Genomic DNA, 18554 nt, shown 5'->3' with positions numbered 1-18554 from the left:
CGGGGAAACAAAGTATGTGGCCTTTGTCCAGAGAGATCAGGTATCTGGAAAGACAAAGAAATACTGTCTCTCAAGTGTGCACCTGGGTAAGGGACCAAAAGGAGCAAGTGCCTTTTGTGAATGGGCCCACTATTCCCTCACTGAAGCAAAGTTACTCACATGAAGGGAATTCTTACTCTAGCTGATTTTCATTTAAATACCCTCTGACCTCTACATTTTTCTTCCCTTGGATAATCTTTGTTTCCCAAGTTCCACTCAGTGAAGAAAACAGGTAATTGCGACCCCTTAAAATAGCTAAGAAGTTCAGAGCTACATGAAGTAACTTATCTGAAATGAATAGTCTCATAGGTGGCTTTTAAATGCAGCAGTGATACTGGGATGAAGCAAAGAATTGGCATTAGGCCGTCAACTCCTTCAACCCACCTTACACACCCTGAAACTTGTGACCGAATCTGGCAGTAGGCATTCCCAGGAATGCCTCCGTGCCATGAGGGTCTAGAAGTGAGGAGAAGGGGTAAAGAGGAAGACAGGCAACTCGAAGGAGTCAGAGCTTGGCAGAGGCAGTTGAATGGCAAGTCATGCACACAAATGGTCACAGACACACATGCCAAACTCCACTGGAGCAAACTCTACTTACTTCAAGAACCTGCTGCTCAATACCAGTAGGAATTCCAAGGGAGGGAGGAAGGAAGGGGATGGGAGGCAGGAAAAAAAGAAGATATTGACAGATTTTAGGAAAAACATCTTCAAGTGATTTACAAAGCAGTGGAGCAGCCCATCTGGGCTTCTCTGGGGCCTGACCATAGCACAGTGGAGGGTGCTCACTCATTCTGGACTAGACTATCCTTCAAAGTTCTACTTGGCCAAAGGGCTGCTGTTAAACACTTAGCTGAGGGTTTCTGAGGAGCAGATTAGCTGAGGGTTTCTGAGGAGCAGATTAGGTCGAATCATCCCCAGGGGAAAGCCTGTGTGGGCTGGTGGTATGACCCTCCCCTTCTCACCTCCCACAACTGGATTCTCACTGTATTGTTCCCTGGGTGCTACTTTCTCTTTCCTTCCCTCTGGCCCACTCAGGGCCTCAGACCCTGGCTGCCATGTTCTGGCTTCTCGGAAGCACCAAACAACTCACTTTCCACGTATTAACTCATCAAGTCCTCACAACAACCCCTGAGGCAGGTACTTCTATTACGCTTACTTTTCAGATAAGAATAATAAAAACCCAAATCAGTTGCTGTCAAGTCGATTCTGACCCATGGCAATTCCACGTTAAGGTGGGCTAAACTGGGCCTGAATGGAATGGAGAAAGGAAGGATTCTCTCTCCCATCATCTCTTTGGGATTGGCAAGGATTGGGAGATGTCAACATAGTCAGTGAAATGTAGGTCATTCATGATTTCAGCACTCTCAGCAGTAACTGTAAGCAATCCCTCAGCAACTTTATTTTTCCAGACAACAGGCCACCCAGAGGGACATGGATCACATGTTCCCCATTTAGCTTCTCACAGATCTCTCTTTAGAGAGGTTTTTCTATAGAGCAGGCTTTTGTTCCCAGATCCGAGGGCCCCTTATCTAAATGATCCAGTACAGCGCCTCCAACGAGGAAACCACGTTCACCCCCCAAGCACTGCCCCGTGGGAGATTTACCTCAGCCTGCAGGCTCTCAAGCCGGATGATGTGTTGGTTGGTTGAAGAGTTCTTCTCTCGGAAGTCTTCTCTGAGGGCGTGGACTTGCATGGAGAGTTGTCTCTCCACTTCTGATGCCTGCGAGCAGAGGAGACCTTGAGTTAATTCAGAGGTTGTGCACAGGAAGTCTGTTAAGATTTTTGCCTTTCATTACTCAAACATCTCTTTGCAACTTTCCATTCTAGAAGGAGTACTGAATGAGATGCTGGTTTCCCACCCCTGGTTCACTTGTTCTCTTTGCCAAGACAAGTCCCCACCCCCACCCCTACATACTATGGCTGTGTCTAGGTTCAAGACCACTTTACCGATCAGAAGAAATAGGCCCAGGAAATAGTAAGCTCTCAAATGTTAATTACCTTCATTATCACTCTGCACATAGGAGAGGCAGACCAAATCCACTGCCACTGGGTCGATTCTGACTCACAGTGACCCTATAGGGCATAGAGAGTAGCACTGCCCTAGAGGGTTTCCCAAGCTATAATCTTTACAGAAGGAGACTGCCACGTCTTTCTCCCACAGAGCAGCTGGTGGGCTCGAACAGCTGACCTTTTGGTCTGCAGCCGAGTGCTTAACCACTGTGCCACCAGGGCACGTAGCAAATATCTACCAAACTGAGAGACAGTCTCAGTATTTTATATGAAGGAATAAGACAGTTATGCCTACTGCCTTAGAAATTCCTTTCTTTTCCCCATCCATTTCCTAGCTGGGCCCAGCCAAAGCACCTACCTCTGGTCTGCATTTCTCATTTCCACTTTAAATGGTCACTATTTGAAATTCCCTGTTCACGTCTGTTAATATTTTTGCCATTCATTTCTCAAGGACATTTTTGCAACTTTTAACTCTCTGGGGAATTTGGGCTGAGGTACTTATTTTCCACCCCAGTCCATTTACTCTCTAGTGTTGAAACATGATGTTATTAGGTGCCACTGAGTCAATTTCAACTCATAGTGACCCTAAGTGACAGAGGAGAATTGCCCCATCATGTTTTCTAGGCTGTAATCTTTACGGGGGCAGATCGCCAGGTCTTTTCTCCCGTGCAGTTGCTGGGTTGGCTCGAACCAGCCTTTTGGTTAGCAGCCAAGTGCTTAACCGTTATGCCACCAGGGCGTCTTGCTGAAACACAGCAAACACTAAAACATCATTCAGTGTGCCAGCACCTTCCTTTCCATACGTAGGAGGGTCGTCTGAAACAATGGTCACTTGGTAACACGCGAACTCCAGCCGACCTCCTGAGGCCTGCCTAGACCCCTCTGAGGAAAGCACTCAGGGCCACAGGACAAATTAAGTAACTGTCTCAGTGCTTTTTTAAGGCCACATGGGGTCAGTAAGCTTTATAGGTTCTCGAGAGGGATCACTGTGTGCTGGAATGGTTAGGAAAGGCGTTTGGAGGAGGTGAAATGGTGATAATGTTGAAATTGTAGGCTAGCTGTTCAATGAGGCTCTCACTGTAATGTTTACATGCTCAATAGTTCTTTTTACCCTCAAGTGCTATAGAATCAATTGTCCATCTTTTTTTTTTTTTTTGGTTCCAAAGTTTCAACAAATTTTGCCTCACTAGACTAGAGAGCCACCTAGGATCTTAACCTATAGTTTTAGTATTTAAACGACGCTTAACAAAGCATACGACGAAATAATATCAAACCATCTCTTTTCCATCCAAATTCCAAATTTAATTTTAGGCACTACCACCTTTTTTCAGACTTTTCAATCACGTATTAACACAATGTTATTCAGTCACCCTTGTCTAATAACGACATCAGTAATACTTCTGAGTGCTTACTACGTGCAAGAACTGAGCTAAATATTTTAAATGCATCATCTTGTCATCACAACCAAGGCAAGGCCTTTCACTTCCAATTTACCAGTGAGGGAGCAGACTCGCAGTAGTGAAGTAACTTGTCCAAGATCTCAGTAACTGGTACCATCAGGGTGGGAAACTTTGGTTTGTCTAATCCCCCAATTAGGAGTATAACACTGCCTTCTTATACCTGAAATAGTTTTTCCTGTATCAGAATTCTATTACTATTGAAACCAAATTTTACATGAGCCCCTTTTTTTTTTTTTCCTCTTTTAATGTGAAGAAATTTCATTTAAGAGTCTTTGGAACTGTCTTCTAGTGGAATTTCGGGCCCATAACGAAAACTCCCTCTCCTATGCTGCAGTTTGCCTGCCTGCATTGAGTTCAGTTGACTACTGGGGTTTCAAATATGTTTAGACTTTCCCTGATGGAGCAGAATGGTGGGATGCAGATCTCAAATTCTCGTAAAGAGACCAGGCTTAATGGTCAGACTGAGACTAGAGGGACCCTGGAGGTGATGGTCCCCGGATGCTTTGTTAGCCCAAGACTGGAGTCATTCCCGAAGCCAACTCTTCAGACAGGGATTGGACTGGACTATAAAATAGATAATGATACTGGTAAGGAGTGAGCTTCTTGGTTCAGGTAGACATATGAGACTGTGTGAGCAACTTCTGTGTGGAGGTGAGATGAGAAGACAGAGGGGGATAGGAGCTGGTTGAAATGGACACAGGGAATACAGGGTGGAGAGGAGGAATGGGTTCTCTCATTAGGGGGAGAGCACCTAGGAGTACATATTAAGTATAACTTTTTGCATAAGAGACTGACGATTTGTTAACTTTCACTTAAAGCACAAATAGATAAATAAATAATGTTTAGACTTACAAAGCACTGGATAACTCAGGCAGCCAACCTTACACCTAGCATGACCACCTTGAAATCAATCATGAGGCAATGAAGCCACAGAGTTTCACTGTGGGCTACAACTCTAGCCCAGCTGGAATCAGAAAGGCTCCTGTAGACCAGCCCCCTCTCAAAGCAATCTTTCTGGAAACAGTAATTTGTCTCTTCCTACCAGGAAGTCCAACTCCAGAGCCTGAATTCTTAATCACCAAGCTATAATGTCTCCTTTAAATGTTTTACTCCTTTGGATGTGTCTAAGGATGTACTGTTTACAACATACATTTCCTCATTTGAATCTCCAGCAGCCCTAAGAAGCAGGAATCACTGGTCTCATTTTGCAGACAAGGAGGTAGAGACTAGAGGGAGTGCCATGTACTGCCAAGATTGCTCAGCTACAGTGGCACTTCCCTGATCTTCAGCCACATCATGGCCACATTCCAGCCTGCGCGTCAGTCATTTTCCTGAAATGGTGATGGAGAGCACTTATAAGCCAGGGTTATAAACCTACTATTCTCAAGGAGCTAAAGCACCTTTCAAAGTCAGTTATTTTGTTTTTTTCAGAGATGGAATCTGGCTCAGATCTTTAGATTTGACTAACAGAACGAGTATTAGTTATCAATTTCTGCACATAAACTAAATAATAATCTTGTAAGTTTATACGGAACTGTAATGTTCTAAATGCTTTCCTGTCAAAGTATCAGGAGGCCTGCAGGGCTAGTCTTAGCTCCATAAAGAATTCCAGAGCTTCTGTGAAGCTCTCCAAGTAGCCGAGTTATTCAGAACAACAGGAGTCTCTTTGAAGGGACCCACTCTGCTCCTGAGATGGAATGATGGTGTGACGGAAAGAAAAAGGAAATTAAGACTCAAATGATCAGGGTTAAAGTTCCTGTTCTACCGTATGTATGTGTCCAAGTTATACGAGCAATCTGATGCCTGGAACTTTTTTTCTGGGAGGGGAGTGACATTAGGACAATTCATTCTTATAGTAGAAAATGGCAGGCATGGGTCTTATATTTACTTCTCAAAAGTAAAGATGAGTTCTGGCTAGTTACACAGCCACTAACAGCTGTGGCAAAGAATGACATCTGTAATCATACCCATTGAAAACCCATTGCCATAGAGTCGATTCTGACTCATAGCGACCCTATAGGACAGAGTAGAACTGCCCCATAGGGTTTACAAGGAGCGCCTGGTAGATTCAAACTGCAGACTTTTTGGTTAGCAGCTGTAGCTCTTAACCACCACACCACCAGGGTTTCCTCCATAATAGTAAGTTAATATAAAAATTAAACAAATTCAAAATATAAATATAAAAATTTAAATTAAAAGAAAGGAACAAATACCTAAACTGAAATCATACCATCTATTTTTTTTTTCTGTAATCATAAGTAAATATAAAATAGATGGTATGATTTTAGTTCAGGTATTTGTTCTTTTTTTAAATTAAAAAATTTTTTTCTATAATTAAAGTAACAATGTTCAGAGTAAAGAGAAAAAAATACAGAGAACTGAAGGATTAAAATGAAAGGTAAAAGTTACCACTTATCCCTAATCCTCAGGGCTACTCTCCAGAGGTAATCACTATTAGAGATGTTTTTTATGAGTCCTTCTAGAAATTTTCTATTCCTATCTACCTAAGACATTACCATAAAAAAACCTTGCTTTTAGAAAATACATATACATAGTTAACATCCTTCCATGTCAATATGTAGATCTATCTCATTCTTTTTAACAATTGTCTGGTATTTAATTGTGTGAATGGACCATAATTTGTTTTAACTAGTCCCTGCTGGGTAAGGATTTAGAGTATTCCAATTATTTATTTTTTGGTCATTACAAACATTGCTCCAAAACCACCCTTCTGCACCCATCTTTGTGTTTATGGGACTATATCCTATAAGTGGATAATTCCTAGAAATGGAATTGCTAGATAAAAGAATATGCATATACTTTTTGATAGGTATTTCCAAAATGTCCTCCACCCATTTATATCCCTACCCACAATATACCAATATGCCTGCTTCTCAATGCCTTGCTACTATTGGGTATTATCAAACATTTTAATCTTTGGATGCTTCTTTCTGATATTTTCAAAAATTTAAGTTTTAGTTTCATTGCATACAGATTGGGTGATAATGAAAACAAAAGACATGAAAGAAATAAACAGTTGTGGTGTGAAACGCTCAAGTGTTTTAACACTTACACAGTCCCTGAACTATCTGAAATGCACTCCTTTTATAATCTGAGTGCTTGAGTTATTATTATTTAATTAATCCTCAAGTTGGCAAAACATACTGACAGTGGGTTCCTTCTCCCTGATGTGCCTGATTTGGTCTGAGTCCCACCCAGGACAGATTCCTCCCTCCCCGCTGAGCAGAGCGGCTCCATGATTACTTTTCTTATTGCCGTGATTAATAACAGATGAACATTTCTCTAAACTGGGACATTTAGATTAAGTTTGTTTAAACTGGCCAAGCAGAACTGTTAACTATAGACTTTCTTGTTAAATGGAGAAAAGGAAATTACACTAGTTATACAGGAGCATCCATTTAACATGTCAAAAGAAAGAAAATAAACCAATTGACTTAGAAATCTTTGTAGGGAATTTTTAACATTCTGCCCAATTTACTGAGTTTTACTTTAAGAAATTCTCCATCTTTTTTGTGCCAGGGCATGACAGATAATGGGCATCTGTCTGAAACACGCTGGGGGTGGCCCCGAGAGACAATGACGAAGATGGTGAGGAGACAACAAAGGTTCACATATTGAATATTCTGTGCTTCACCCTGTTCTAAGCATTACACATTTATCATCTTGTCTAGTCTTCACAATAAGAAGTAGGTAATCTAACTTTCTCTACTTAAGGATGAGGATACTGAGGTTAGGTAATTTCCCAAGGTCATACTGGTGCTGTGAAGTGATGGAACCAGAATTTCACCCAAATCTCCTGCTTCTGTATAGTTGGCACTCTTAGCTTCAACACCATACTGCCTCCGCACTACCCCCTTGTCTTACTTTCAAGAATACTTACTGACATGAAAGGAACATTAGAGCAACAACCTTGAATTTACTCTAATTTAAGAGAAAGGGCAAATTATTTTAAAACATTGGTACTTCACTTTGGTCTAAAACTGCTACATTAGGGCACTACTTAAAAAACAAAAAATTATTTTTTTGTTTAACTCTGCTGCAGAATATGAGCACATTTAAAAAACACTGATAACATTTTGTTGCTTTTCTCAATCTTTCTACTTATATGTATGTGTGTTTATAATTAGTTATGATCATACTGTTCATATAGTTTTTTTTCTTTTTTTTATTTAGAATTACATCGAAAGCATTTTTGGAGTTATTTATTACTACTCTTCTCAATCATCACTTTAAATGACGGCATAATGTTCCTCAGTAGATGTGTTATAATTTCCCTTACCACTCCCTTACTGTGAGGCACCCGGGATTTTCCATATTTCGCAATTATAATGCATTGATGAATATATGTTACTAGGGTGGTGGCAGTAGAACTTACCAGACCAGAAGTCTGTATTTTCTGATTTTCAAGGTTTTCCTGTTAAAAGCTTTTAAATTGAGTAATGGGTGCTGTGTGCCTATCAATAGCAAATTACAGAATCAGTCCCCTTTTAACTTTTGATTATTTACAGTAATTATAATGATAGCCATCTACTAGGGAATAAACAAAAGAAAAAAACAGGCTTTTTGTTCTCACTAGAGTAGTCTCCCAACTCCCCCAAAGTCTTTCAAAAATAAAGCTCAAAAGTGAATTTTGCAAATTATTTATTTTTTCCTTAATGTCTGAAGACAGTAAGACTTTTACCAATTTTTTCCCCCCTAAGAAAAGGCTTTGTTTCTGGTAATACATTAGGCGAGGATTATTTTTTTCTACTGAAAATAGCTAAAAATGCTGGATAAAACCGAAATGACTTCCTAAAAGCATCAAAGAGCTGACAGGTAGTGACAGAACCATGGTAATGTTTCCCATACCTAAATAATGACAACCAACCAACGGAACACATGCATACATAAAAAACTAGTTGCCATCGAGTCGATTCTAACTCATGGTAGCCAAATAGAATAGAACTGTACTCCCTAGGGTTTCAATGGCTGATCTTTTGGAAGCAGACTGCCAGGCATTTCTTCCAAGTCATTTCTGGGTAGACTCACACCTTCAACCTTTCAGTTAGCAGCCTCATCTGTTAATCATTTGTACCACCCAGGGACTCCAACAGTAACAAACCTAACTGCATTACAAATGAATAATATAACCACACTGAAGGGGGTGTAGAAGAAAATAATTAGATAGGGGCCATGCCTAATTTTATGTTTTATTTGAACTAGCTTTAAAATTAGAACACAGTAACAAAGCGAGGCCCGTCAGGATACTTTGGAAAATAGTCTTGACTATATGCCATAAGATTCAAAACAAACTATACACAGATGCTGCATTCTAGTTAATAAATTTGTTTTTCACAGGGTTAGTGATTCTGAAGCTACTGTATGTGTTTAACAGGATTGAACAAAGAAGTAAATACACTGGATCATGAGAACCAGGTATCTTACATTCAGAAAAAGAAGTTACAAATAAGGAAAGTGGGGAGGTTAGAATGAACCTGGTGATGTTACATTAGAATTGGTGGTAACAGTGTGAACTTATATATATTTAGTGTACATATACAGTGACTAGAGAAATTAATATAGATACATGTTTATGTGTATATTAGTATACAAACACATATTTCCTAGCTCTGTCCTCAGAGAGGACTTAGAAGCAAAGACACCAGAGTTACAACAAACACACCTACTGCCCAGATCTTGGTTTCTAAATACCATTCTCTAAAACAGGAATCAAGGCTCCTTAGAGAAATTTCTGAGAGATCCCAGTTTCAGTTTCCCCATATGTAAAATGAGGATAAGATCTACCTTTAAAGTTATGCCAGCATTAAAATGCAATAATGTATATAAAATGTTTAACACAGATTAAAATATGTAAAATATTATAGATATTTTTATTATTTATGATAAAAAGAAAACTAATAAGAGTACTGCCATTATTCATTTAAAGTAAGCAATTTGAGAGTTGAAACCTCGGAGACTGTTGGGTTCAAACCCCTAATTTTGCAGGCAGTGAACTGAGGCATGGGTCAACAAAGTGAGGCCCATTAGGATACCAACCAGTTCAGTGACTGAAAAAGTCCTCCTGCCCAAGGTCATAGCATTAGCTGGCTCTGGTATCCTATTTTCAGTTTCTTTCCATTTCATTACCTTTTTTTTTTAGGCAAAAACAAATAGCCACATGCTGGACAATTTTTAGGGATATCAAAAACCCATCCCCTGGAATGAGAGAAGTCTGGTGCCACTAATGACATTTAATATGAGGGAACGCCTGATAAAGCCAACGCATTACTGGGGGTCCTGTTTATACCAGGCACGTGTAAAAGCTGCTCTTTGACGTTTAGAAGGTGTATGACCGTTAGATAGAGGCCATGTCTAATTTTATGTTTTATTGAACTAGTGTTAGAATTAGAACACAATAACCATTTTGTTATTACTACCCTTTTAATCATTACCACAAACGTAATCCCTCAGCATCAAAGACCAGTAACTCAAGCAGCACTGGTTTTAACTGAAAAAGGACAAACCTTAATCCACTTTTATTTCTGAAAAAAGGGCCATTATTCAATGTCAGATTCCTACTGCTAGTTAATAAAAAGGATTTCAGAAGAAGTCAGAAAGAATAAAAAAAAAATTTTAAGTGTTCTATTAGAACTCATAATAAAAAAGGACCTAGATTTCCCCAATGCGCTGTAATCACAATGCAAGCTTTTGATTCATTCTTTTTTTTTTTTTAAACCAAGATGAAACAATACTCTGAGTTAACTTCGTGGCTTGGCAATTTTTGCACTAATTCCAACATGGACAGAACACTTACTCTGCCTTGAATTGAGGGTACACAGGTGAGTAAGACAGAACTTGTGAGAAAGCGGTCTTCTAAACTCACAGTCTGAAAAGAACATGATCTTCCTTCTCTACCATTTACTGTGCTGTGTGACCTCAGACAAACTGCTTAACCCTCTGTGCCTTAGTTTCTTTATTGTAAGATGGGGACAAATGTAATACCTACCTTCTAAAGTTATAAGAATGAAATAAACACATGGAAAGTGCTCAGAACAACATCTCGTACAAAGTAAGGACTGTATGTGTTAGCAGCTGCTATTGCTGATGTCATTGTCATCTTCATCATTATTGTAAGACAGCTCTAATGATCTCGAATATCAATCCTGATTGAAAATCTAATGCTTAAGTCATTGTCACAGAAAAGTCTAAAAGATTAGATGGAAATGAGGGCAGACCTTAGAGAGCCTAACACTCTAAGGAAATTTGGTGTAGGGATTAATGGAGGACAGAGAGGCAGCGTTGCAGGAACTCTGGGCATTGAATGGTGGTGTGGTAATAAAAGAGAAACCTTGAACGGTCTTGGGGCTAAAGGAAAATGGATATGGAAACAGAGCCAAGCCAAAAGGATTAATATCAAGCTAAATCCAGGCACTACACGGTGCCTAAGAACATGTCCATCTTGGATTGAGCTTCTCTGGTCCTCCAGGATCGAAACTACTGTGAATACATGGACCTCCTGGACTATGAAATATTTATGCTTTCCAAAGAAGACTTCATGAGGATGCTTTGAAAGGATATTGGGAGGCTTTTCATATCAGGCAGGAAGGCTGGGGGAAGGTAGACACTTTGAATGATATTCTACTTAACTAATTTTAATTTAGGACAGTGATGAGGTAAACACTTAGGAGTCCTTCATTGTAAGACAAATGGCATCACAGGGACACATTCAGGATTCCCTCGGAAAATAACTGTCACATCTAAACCTAATAAGGATTTTTTAAATTAATTTTTTAATTGCATGTTAGGTGAAAGTTTACAGAGCAAATTAGTTTCTCATTAAACAATTCATACATATACTGTTTCCTGACATTGGTTGCCAACCCCGTGACATGTCAACACTCTCCCTCTCTGGAGCTCCAGTCCCCCGTTTCCATTCATCCAGCTTTCCTGTCCCCTCCTGCCTTCTCATCCTTGCCCTCAGGCTGCTGTGCCCATTTAGTCTCGTATGCGTGGTTGAACTGTGTGTATTACTGCTTGTTTTACAGGCCTGTCTAATTTTTGGGTGAAGGGTGAACCTCAGGAGTGACTTCAGTACTTAGTTAAAAGTGTGTCTGGGGGCTAGTTAATTTTTGTAGTATTTCAAATTTCTTTTAGTCATTATGGCTCACCAAACCAAAAAGCCCATTGCTGTTGGGTTGATTCCAATTCATAGCGACCCTATACGACAGAGGAGAACTGCCCCATAGGGTTTCCAAGGCTGTAATCTTTATGGAAGCAGACCGCCAATCTTTCTCTCATGGAGTGGCTGGTGGGTTTAAACCACCGACCTTTTGGTTAGCAACCAAATGCTTAATCACTGTGCCAACAGGGCTCCTTTCTTTATGGCTCACCAATGGGACTTATCTAGACCTAGAAAAGAAGGTTAGAATGTTAAAGTGTTCTTGTTTGGAGGTGGAAAAAGGTTAGGGAGAAATTGCTTTCCAAACCAGTGGTCACTTTCTTCTTCCCACCAACATAAAAAAAATCTATTTAATCAGATTATAACATTTTCTCCAAAGTGCCATATTCCTGAACATGCCTCTATGACTGGGATCATGGTGTTCTCCCTTTCTGGGATGTCTTTCCCTGAAATTTTTCACCTGATACATTCTTAACTCAATCTTAACATCCCAGCTAGAGATGACCTCTATATTGACTGTATTAATCTCTCAGGGTAGAATTACTACATTATTTGCAGTCCTTTTATAGGACTTACCACTTTCTATTTTGTTTACTTGTTTACATGTCTGTCTTTTAGACTGCAAAAGACTTAAAGGCAGGAATTGTATCTCCTATTCGACTTTGTTTTTCTAATAAAGTACATGGCACATAATAGGTGTTAAATACAGTACATTTACTATATGAGATAAAATCTGAACACCTTAAGAGTACTTTTTGAGAGAGTCAAGCTATGACTGTAGAAAACAGAAGTGGGATTAAGCTAAACCCCAGGAGTGCCCCTTTAGCAAAGTTCCACCAGGATCATCAGGGAATTAATGAGATAATTTCCTTTGATTTAAATAGCTCATAGCCAGCAAAGGGTCCTATTCCTCCTGTAGGTCATCACCATGGCTCAACTAGATTTACTTAGTAAGGCTTTGATGTAAATGACCCATGACTGATCCCTGGATTTGCTGCTCGGTGCGTGCTTCTACCTAAACCTTCACACTGCTTTTGCATGAAGCATCTTTTAATACTCAGAGCCCACAACATCTTTGGCTGTGCCCTGTATAAACCTCACTAAAGTCTTTCCTTTTATGAGGTGATTTTCTTTTTTTTTAATTTTATTTATTTTGCTGTTCTTGAAAATCTACACAGCAAAACAGGTACCAGTTGACAGTGATTGCATTTTTCGAGTTGTGCAACCATTCTCACCCTCCTTTTTTGAGTTGTTCCTCCCCCATTAACACAAACTCACTGCCCTTAAAGTTCCTATCTAATCTTTCAAGTTGCTGTGTCAATTTGATCCCATATAGTTATTAAAAAAAAAAAGCATAATGCACAAGGCAGACATTTTTTTACCAATTAAGCTAAACTACTGTTTGGTTTTAAGAAGACGTCAGGGGGTATTTTTGGTTTAAGGTTTAAAGATTGATTATCTTAGGGCAATAGTTTCAGGGGTTCACCCACCTCCATGGCTACAGAAAGTTTGGAGTCCATGAGAATTTGGAATTCTGTTCAGCATTTTCCACTTTTTGATCAGGATTTTTCTATAGAACCTTTGATCAAAATGTTCAGTAGTGGTAGCTGGGCACCATCCAGTTCTTTTGATCTCATGGTAGGGTAGGCAGTTGTTCATGGAAGCCGTTAGCCACACATTCCATTTCCTCCTCCTATTCCTGACTCTTCTTCTTCCTCTGTTGCTCCAGGCAAATAAAGACCAATTGTTACGCCTTGGGTGGCTGCTTGCAAGCTTTTAAGACCCGAGGCACTACGCAACAAACTAGGAGGTAAAATAGAAGCACTAAACATGTTATTAGGCCAATTAACTGGGATGTTCCATGAAACCATGGCCCTAAACCTCCAAATGAAGGAACCAAATCCTATGAGATGTTTGGTTGTACATAAGTAGCCTCAGCAGCTACTCTTTTTTTTTGGTCATTGTAAATATATCACACAACTTCAGCTAATTCAACTTTTTACAGGTGTACAACTTATTGACAGTACTTAACAGTAATTGGCATGCAATCCTACCCTTAATCAATGCAATTTTTCCATCACGGTAAACCAAAACTCAGTTCTCCATAAGCAATAACCACTCCCCTTTCCCCTTCTCTCCCACCCCTGGTAACCACTAACAAACTTTAGTCTCCATATCATACAATATTTGTCCTTTTTTTTTAAACTATACCTTAAATGGTTTACAGAGCAAACTAGCTTCTCATTAAACAATTAATACCCATATCATTTTGTGACATTGGTTGGCAACTTCATGACATGTCAACACTCTCCCCTTCTCGACCTTAGGTTCCCCATTACCAACTTTGCTGTCCCCTCCTGCTTTTTCGCCCTTATCCCGGGCTGGTGTGCCCATTTAGTTTTGTTTTACTGGCCTAAGAGTGAATCACAGGAATAACTTCATTACCGAGCTAAAAGGGTGTCGGGGGAGGGGGCATACTCTCCAGGTTTCTCCAGTCTCTTTTAGACCAGTAAGTCTGGTTTTTTTTTTTTTTGAGTTAGAATTTGGTTCTACATTTTCTCCAGCTCTGTCCAGGACCCTCTATTGTAATCCCTGTCAGAGCAGCTGGTGGTGGTAGCCAGGCACCATCTAGTTGTACTAGACTCACTCTGGTTGAGGCTGTGGTAGTTGTCGTCTATTACAATATTTGTCTTTTTGTGACTGACATTTCAGTCAGCTCAATGTCTTCAAGCTCCACCCTTACTGTAGCCTGTATCAGGTCTTCATTTCTCCTGCTGGCTGACTAGTATTCCATTGTATGTATGTACCACATTTTATTTATCCATTCACCTGTCAATGGGCTTTTAGGTTGTTGCTACCTTCTGGCAATTGTGAATACTGCTGCAGTGAACTATTAGTATACAAATCTCTGAGTACCTGCTTTCCAAATCTTTTGGGACTATTCCTAGGTGTGGAATTGCTGGGTCATATGGTATTTCTGGAAACTCTGGTGGCGTAGTGGTTAAGTGCTACGGCTGCTAACCAAAGGGTCGGCAGTTCGAATTCGCCAGGCGCTCCTTGGAAACTCTATGGGGCAGTTCTACTCTGTCCTATAGGGTTGCTATGAGTCGGAATCGACTCGATGGCACTGGGTTTGGTTTGGTTTTGGTTATGTTATTTCTATTTTTAGTTTTTTGAGGCACTGCCACACTATTTTCCACATGGGCTGTACCATTTTGCATTTCCACCAGCAGTAGATAAAGGTCCTAGTTTTTCTACATCCTCACCAACATTTATTTCATTTTTTAAAAAAAAATCTTAGCCATTCTAGTGTGAGTGAAATGATATCTCATTGTGGCTTTGATTTTCATCTCTCTGATGGCTAATGATGTTGAGCATCTTTTCATATGTTTGGTGGCCATTTGAAGGTCCTCTTTGTGAAATGTCTATTCAAGTCCTTTGCCCGTTTTATGATTGAATTATCTTTTTGTTGTTTCAAAGTTTCATATATATTTCAGTTATTACATTCTTATTGGATACATGGTTTCTGAACATATTCTCTCAGTGTGTAGCTTGTCTTTTCACTTTTTTTGGTAAAGTCTTTTGATGAACAAAAACTTTTAATTTTTATGAGGTCCCATTAATTTATTTTGCCTTTTGCTTTTGTTATTATATTAAATAATCCATTGTTAAAAGCTAGGCCTTACAGTTTTGCTTCTGCATTTTCTTCTAAGAATTTTATTGTTTTAGTTTGCACCTAAATGTTCTTAATCCATCTTGAATTTGTTTTTGTATATGCCGTGAGGTATCAATCCTGTTTCACTTTTCTACATTTGGAAATCCAATTTTCCCAACATCATTTATTGAAAAGACTCTTCTTTCCCCAAAGAATGGACTTAGCACCTGTGTCAAAAATCAGTCGACCCTAGGTGTGTGAGTTTGTTTCTGGACTCTTAAATCTATTCCATGGGTCTTTGTGTCTATGGTTATACCAATGCCAAGCTGTTTTGATTACATTCCATATAAAGTTGAGGACTGGTTTTTCCATTTCTGTAAACGAGGCTGTTGGAACTTTGATGGGGATTGTGTTGAATCTGTAGGTTGCTTTGGCTACTATTGACATCTTAATGATATTAAGTCTTCCAGTCCATGAACCTAGAACATCTTTCCACTTATTTAAGTCTTCTTTAACCTCTTTCAGCAGTGTTTTATAATTTTCACCGTATAAGTACTTCATGTCCCTGGTTACGTTTATTCCTAGGTATTTTATTTTCTTAGATGCTACTGTAAATGGAATTGTTTCCCTTATTTTCCTTTCAGATTTCTCATTGCTGAAACCCAACTGATTTTTGTTTGTTGACCAATAAGATCATTATTGTTTGATAGGAGATGGATTTGAAATCCCTTCTGGAACTTGTCATTAAATACTCACCTCCCCCCAAAGTGTACATGAGGGAAGCTATAAATTCAGACTTGTTTAATCGTGGAAGAGAAGCTCAAATTTTGTTAGTTTAGCTTTAATACAACAAACTAAACCCAAGGAAATGGAAGATAACAAACATTAAGCACTTTCTATGTCTTGGTATTCCTCTAGGTATCACGCTTATGTTATTTTATTTTATCTTAATCCTATGAGATAAGCACTGTTAACCCCATTTTATAGACAAAGAAACCGAAGCTACAAAATATTAATAGCCTAGGTCATTAACTAGTAAATGAAGGAGATAGGATTCAAATGCAGATCTGATCCCAAAGCCAGTGATCATGCTACTACATGACCAGCCCAGGGGAAAAGACTGCCCTCATGTCTACTTCTGCTTCGGTTTAGCAACAAAATCAGACATCAAGTTGGCACTTCTTTCTGAGTACTTTGAAGGCTTTTTTTTTCTAATTTATCTCCAGCCCCGACCTCTCATCTGGCTTCAGGTTCCTATATCCAACTGCCTACTCAACCTGTTCACTTGAATATCTAATGAGCACTGCAAATGCAACATGTCCAAAAAGCCAACTCTTGATTCCAGGGCTTCCCCCTAAACATGCTCCTCCCCGAGTCCTCCCCTTCTCAGGACATGGTAATTCCACTCTTACAGTTGTTTTAGGCCCAGACATAGGAATCATTCTTGACTCCTTTTTCTCTCACACCCCACATCCAATCCATCTGCAAATCTCATGGGCGCTACGTTTGAAATTGACCTCATAACATTGTTATCAGCATGAAATGAGCTGATATTTATAAAGCTGTTAGAATTGTGCCCAGTACATAATAAGTGCTATACTAGTATTTATTGACTAAAATAAATACCCAGAATCCTACTGGATATTGTCATACTACCTCCACTGCTACCAGGCTAGTTCTAGCCACCTTCATTTGTCACCGAAATTATTGGAATCAGTAATCATCCAACTGGTCCCTCTGCTTTCACTCTGGCCCTCCTAGAGCTTATTTTCCATAGAGCAGAGCAATCCTTTAAGAACTCAAGTCAGATCATGTCACTGCCCAAATCCCTCCAAGAGCTTTCTACCTTACTCAGAATAAAATATATCAAGTCTTTACCATGGCTTGGAGCCCTGGTAGCGCAGTGGTTGAGAGCTTGACTGCTAACCAAAAGGTCAGCAGTTTAAATCCATCAGCCACTGCTTGGAAATCCTATGCGGCAGTTCTACTTTGTCCTGTAGGGGTTGCTATGAGTCGGAATTGACTTAACAGCAATAGGTTTGGTTTTTTTTTTTTTGGTTACCATGGCTTGTAAGATTACAAGATTCATCCACCCAGTGGAGCCTCATCTCTGACCTCTTTTCTTTACCACATTCTCTCTGTTCCACTCATACTGGCCTCCTTTGCTGCCCTCGAACCTGTCACGTATACTCTTCCATCAGGATCTTTGCATATGCGATTCCCTCTGCCCGGAACACTCTTCCCTTAGATAGTCACAAGGCCTGTTCTCTCCTTTACCTGAGTCTGTTCTCAAATGCCATCATAAGCAGAAGTAGAAATGAATGCAGTCTTTTCACCTGGGCATGGTCATGTAAGTAGCATTATCTTTACTTTCCCCCTACTCCTGTAAATCTCTATTCCCTGCCTCTTTTTAAATTTTTCTCTATAGCACTTATTATACCTAACATTTAGTTCATTGTTTATTGGGTTATTGCCTATTTCTGTGCCCTTGACTATAAATTCCAAAAGGGCAAGGACTTTGTTTTATTTCCTGCTATAACCCCAGTACTGAGAACCAAGCTGGAACACAGTAGACAAATTTGCTGAATACAAGAGAAAACATGTATATTTGCATTTTAAGGCTGTCTCTAAGTGTCACAGTGACCAAAACAAATTCTGTAAAATCCTCACATTATATAAGGAGTACAGTTTTCAGAAGGAAAAGAAAATTTTATTTTTAAATACTAAGACTTTTATTTTTAAATATTCCTTTTATTTGATAATACTGACAGAAGATTCATCATTCCAATTTTGACCTTTGACCATAATTACTCATCAGCATTCAAAAACTCTATATAAATTAGATATGAAACCCATTCCCCTCAGATTTACCTTACCTGTTACGTCCATTTTGAACAAATTATTCAGACAAAACGCAAGCAGAATGCTGTTTCCTTACAGAAAAAGCTATGGCAAGATTTTTTTTCCTTAAGGGTATCTCCTGCATGTTGAAATATGGAAACACGGACAAGCAGAGTTTAAATTTTAGAGACAGCAGCTAAGTAATCTGATAATCTCCTAGTGGTACATTCTACCAGGAAAACTGAGCATTTGTCCATGAAAATACTTCTCACATCTAGCCTCACTAAGATTATGTATCATCTGATGGTTGTCATAGAAACAGTAGTAATGCTAACATGGATTAGCTCCACAGGGTTTACCACTGGGTGC

General features: G+C 39.4%; 1 protein-coding gene across 3 annotated transcripts in view; it reads right to left on the bottom strand.

Moving 5' to 3' along the window:
- Positions 1 to 18554, bottom strand: part of BICDL1 (BICD family like cargo adaptor 1) — an 81950-nt gene that overhangs the window by 24683 nt on the left and 38713 nt on the right. For all 3 annotated transcript variants that reach the window (XR_010318588.1, XM_064272273.1, XM_003419263.4), the window contains exon 3: positions 1644 to 1760. Coding sequence is in view for 2 of the 3 variants with exons in the window: in XM_064272273.1 (XP_064128343.1) it covers positions 1644 to 1760 (117 nt within the window). In the remaining variant the exon portion in view is untranslated. The remainder of the gene's footprint in view (positions 1 to 1643; positions 1761 to 18554) is intronic.

This window comes from Loxodonta africana, chromosome 19 (genome assembly GCF_030014295.1).
Source record: "Loxodonta africana isolate mLoxAfr1 chromosome 19, mLoxAfr1.hap2, whole genome shotgun sequence".
Lineage (NCBI taxonomy): Eukaryota > Metazoa > Chordata > Mammalia > Proboscidea > Elephantidae > Loxodonta > Loxodonta africana.
The sequence above is the reverse complement of the archived record's forward strand: the minus strand, read 5'-3'. Positions and strand labels throughout refer to the sequence as shown.